At 33.4% G+C, this 4108-nt stretch overlaps 1 protein-coding gene across 1 annotated transcript in view; it reads right to left on the reverse strand.

The window, feature by feature from the left end:
* The window catches only part of LOC103609470 (tripartite motif-containing protein 2-like), a gene marked incomplete at its 5' end in the record, with an annotated part of 10344 nt that extends 7983 nt beyond the window's left edge, over positions 1–2361 (reverse strand). The window contains one exon of the mRNA XM_008593787.1: positions 2221–2361. Within this exon, the coding sequence (XP_008592009.1) occupies positions 2221–2361 (141 nt within the window). The remainder of the gene's footprint in view (positions 1–2220) is intronic.
* Between the last annotated feature and the right edge of the window lie 1747 nt (positions 2362–4108).

Genomic DNA, 4108 nt, shown 5'->3' on the forward strand with positions numbered 1-4108 from the left:
ATGTGTTCATTGGTAGTATATAGAAATACAATTGATTTTTGCATGTTGACTTTGTATTCTGTGATCTTGCTGAACTCACCTATTAGTTCTAAACATTTTTGTAGATTCGTTGATATTTTTTATGTAAATGATCATGTTATCTACAAATAGAATTTTAAATTTCTTCCTTTCCAATTTGTAAGCTTTTTATTTCCTTTTCTTTCCTTATTGTGCTGGCTAGAACTTCCAGGAATATGTTGAATAAGAATGGTGAAAGCAGACATCCTTGGCTTGTTCCCAAACTTAAGGGAAAGCATGCAGACTTTCATCATTAAGTATGGTGTTCAGCGCTGGCCAATTAGCTCAGCTGGTTAGAGCACAGTGTTAGAACACCAAGGTGAAGGGTTCAGATCCCTGTATGTGGTGTTAGCTCTAGGTTTTCACAGGTGTTCTTCATCAAGTTGCAAAAATTTGTTTCTGGTTTTCTGAGAGTTTTGTCATAATGGGTATTGAATTTTGTCAAGTGCTTTTTCTGCATCAATAGACAAAGAGCTATGACTTCTTTTCTTTAGACTTTTAAATATGGTGGATTACACAGACTGATTTTCAAATACTGAACCAGCCTTGCATCCCTGGAATAAACCCCACTTGGTCATGGAGGAATTTTTAGATATCGCTGAATTCTATTTGTTAATATTTTGTTTAGAAAATTTACACGTATATTTATAAGGAGTATTGCTTTGTAGTTCTCTTTTTTTGTACTGTTTTGGTATCATGGCTTCAGAAGCTGAGTTGGAAAGTGAGTTTGGAAGCTTGTCTTCTATTTTCTGGAAGGAATTGTGTAGAATTGGTGCTAATTCTTTAAATGTTTGGTAGAATTCTCCAGTGAAACCATTTGAATGTAGACATTTCTTTCTAGGGAGCTTTAAAATTATGAATTAAATGTCCTTAATACTTCTAGGACTACTCAAATTACTTATTTCATAGTTGGGTGAGTTGTAGAGTTTGTATTTTTTGAGTAATTGTCCATTTCATATTGTCACATTTATATATGTTGAGGTGTTCACAGAATTCCCTGATGGTGCTTTTGATGTCTGCAGGGTCCGTGATAATATTAGTTTTTTGCCTTTTCTCTTTGTCAGTCTTGCTAGAGGTTTGTTGGTTTTATTGATATTTTCAAAGAACAAACTTGCTGTCTCATTGATTTTCTCTATGTTTTTCTGTTTTGAATTTCACTGATTTCTGATCCTCTCTTCAATATTTCCTTCCTTCTCTTTGCTTTGGGTTTGTTTTACTCTTCTCTTTCTAGCTTCTTGAGATGAGAGCTTAATTTTTTTTTTTTTTTTTTTTTTTTTTTTGGTGGCTGGCTGGTTAAGGGATCTGAACCCTTAACCTTGACCTTGGTGTTGTGACGCCATGCTCTAACCAACTGAGCTAATCAGCTAGCCCTATAGCTTACTGATTTTGAGACTTTCCCTCTTCTCTAATATAAGCATTTAATTTCTCTCTCAGCACTTCTTTTGCTAAATTTCACAGATTTTGATATGCATTATTTGCATTTTCATTCAGCCTATTATATTTTAAAATCTTCCTTGAGACTTCCTCTTTGACTCACGCATTATTTCGCAAAATAATGTTTTTAAATGCATAAAATAAAATACATGGGATTATAAAGAAACATGATCCTATTAAAATATTGTTATCAAAATATTAACAAATTATGATATAGTAATATGTATGTTTTTTTAGTGAGCACATCAAATAACAAGAAATAGTGATGGGCATAATCATTATTGTAATTGAAGTAGTGATGAACATAAATAATAAATAATTAGAGATGTCTTCAACAACTATAATATAATATGAGAATTTTGGTGCTTTTCTTGGTGACAAAGTCCTAAAACTACTTTGATGGTTGCCTATATTCTTAATTAAGGGAAATGACAATTTTCGGTCTGAGGTTAATGTAATATTTTTGCTCAATGGACCTCTTGAATTGTAGCCACAAACCCTTTCGAAGTCTGTGGGATACATGTAAAGACCTCTGACTTAGAGGGCTTTGCTCTGCTGATATATTGCCTTTGTTCTATTCCATCTTGCTTAGTTTGTTCCTTCTGGTGAGATTATCTATGGGCTTATAACCAATGGAGAATGGAAAACGTTTCAGCTTGGGGACAGCCAATTCTTCACTTTTAACCAATACCAACCGCTCTAAACATATAAATTAGCATTTTAATCTACCTGGATCCTGCTGTTTCCCCAGTCTGCCACAATGATGTTTCCATTTGAGTCCACTGCTACACCTGTTGGGGCATTAAACTGCCCATTTCCTTCTCCATTTGAGCCAAACTTCAACATGAATTCTCCTTCCTGATTAAACACCTGTATGAAATATTTTTAAATTATCTTATTTTAAATTAAAACAGTTGAACCAACATTATGGATTTTAAAAATATTTATCTGAGCAGGTTATTAACAAGACCTATGATTTAAGACATTCTGAAGAAAGGAAAAAAAATCTACAAACTATATCACTTGTGGTTCTCCAACCTACTGTATAAATCTGATTTATCATTTGTTAAATTACCACTTCTTTTTTTGTGGCCCATATCTGGTTATGAAATACTTACACAAAAAGTACTTTTGCTATAAATTATAAAATACTATACAAATATAAGGTAACATGAGTAAGTAGAGCTATAATTTTCAACAATATTGTTCTTTCTGCCTTTATATAAATAGCTAAATTTCAAGAATGGGCATTGTATTTCTAACACAATGAATGATAATTCAATTTGGATGAGAGAAGAGGAGTTTTTTGTTAGGCCTGATGTTCAGAATTTATTACTGTTTTACTACATCAACATAACAAGAAAGAGTAGGCTGGACTTCATACTTACAATAAGGGAAATTCACAGTGTATGTGTGTGCATGCGCACGCATGTGATAGCAGTGGGTGAGGAATAAGAAAAGGGCTTTTTTATTTACCTTCAGAAGATATTTTAGTTAAAATAGTGTATGATTCTAAGGCTTTGATGAATAGAAAGCTTACTGAGAGAAGGAAGACTGTTAGATGTGAGGGGTTAAACAAAACTCTTAAGCAAATTCTGATAAAGTCGAGCAATGGGTTGCTGCAGTTAATTAAATATTCTTATTCATAGAGTATTACTGTATGTATCAAATACAGATTACTGACTTGAGAGAATTAAAATTTCATTGTGTTTAAAGATAACACTACAGTAAGCACAATTTTCTTTTTTGGGGGGTGGGGGTGGCTGGCCAGTACAGGGATCCGAACCTTTGAACTTGGTATTAATTTTATCTTGATGATTCACCTGATACTTAATGTTTTTGAAATATCTCCATGACATTATTTTAGATTTCCATTAGCATGATGCCTAGATGCACAGAAGTACTCACAAACAAATCAAAAAGTATTATGTGCAAGTCATCTTGAGAGATCCTCACATGTGGAACTTAGAGAGTTCACTACACAGATGGTTCCCAAATTATGATGGTTCTACTTACAATTTTTCAACTTATGATTTTTCTTTTTTTTTAATTGAGACATAATTGATTGTACATATCTATGGGGTACAGCATTGAATATCAATACCTATATGCAATATGTGATACTCAAATCAGGATAATTAGTATATCCAACATTACACAATATAATAATTTTTGTGGCCCTTTACCAATTTCTTGCTAATGCCCCACCCCCTCCCCCTTTCCTGAGGTTTATATTTTTTGTTTGTTTTTTATGGCTGGCTGGTAAGGGGATCCAAACCCTTGACCTTGGTGTTACCAGCACCATGCTCTCTCAAGTGAGCTAACTGGCCAGCCCTAACCTACAATTTTTCAACTTTGCAATGGTGCAAAACCACCCTGTTTTTCATTTTCAGTACAATATTCAATAAATTACATAAGATATTCAACACTTTACTGTAAAATAGTCTTCAGGTTAGACGATTTTGCCTAACTGTAGGCAAAGGTGTTATAAGCATGTTTAAGGTAGGCGAGGCTAAGCTATGGTATTCAGTAGGTTAGGTGTATTAAATGCATTTTTGACATGATATTTTCAACTTAACAATGAGTTTTTCAGGACGTAACCCCGTCACAAGTCAAT

This window comes from Galeopterus variegatus, unplaced genomic scaffold, assembly GCF_000696425.1.
Source record: "Galeopterus variegatus unplaced genomic scaffold, G_variegatus-3.0.2 Scaffold9647, whole genome shotgun sequence".
Lineage (NCBI taxonomy): Eukaryota > Metazoa > Chordata > Mammalia > Dermoptera > Cynocephalidae > Galeopterus > Galeopterus variegatus.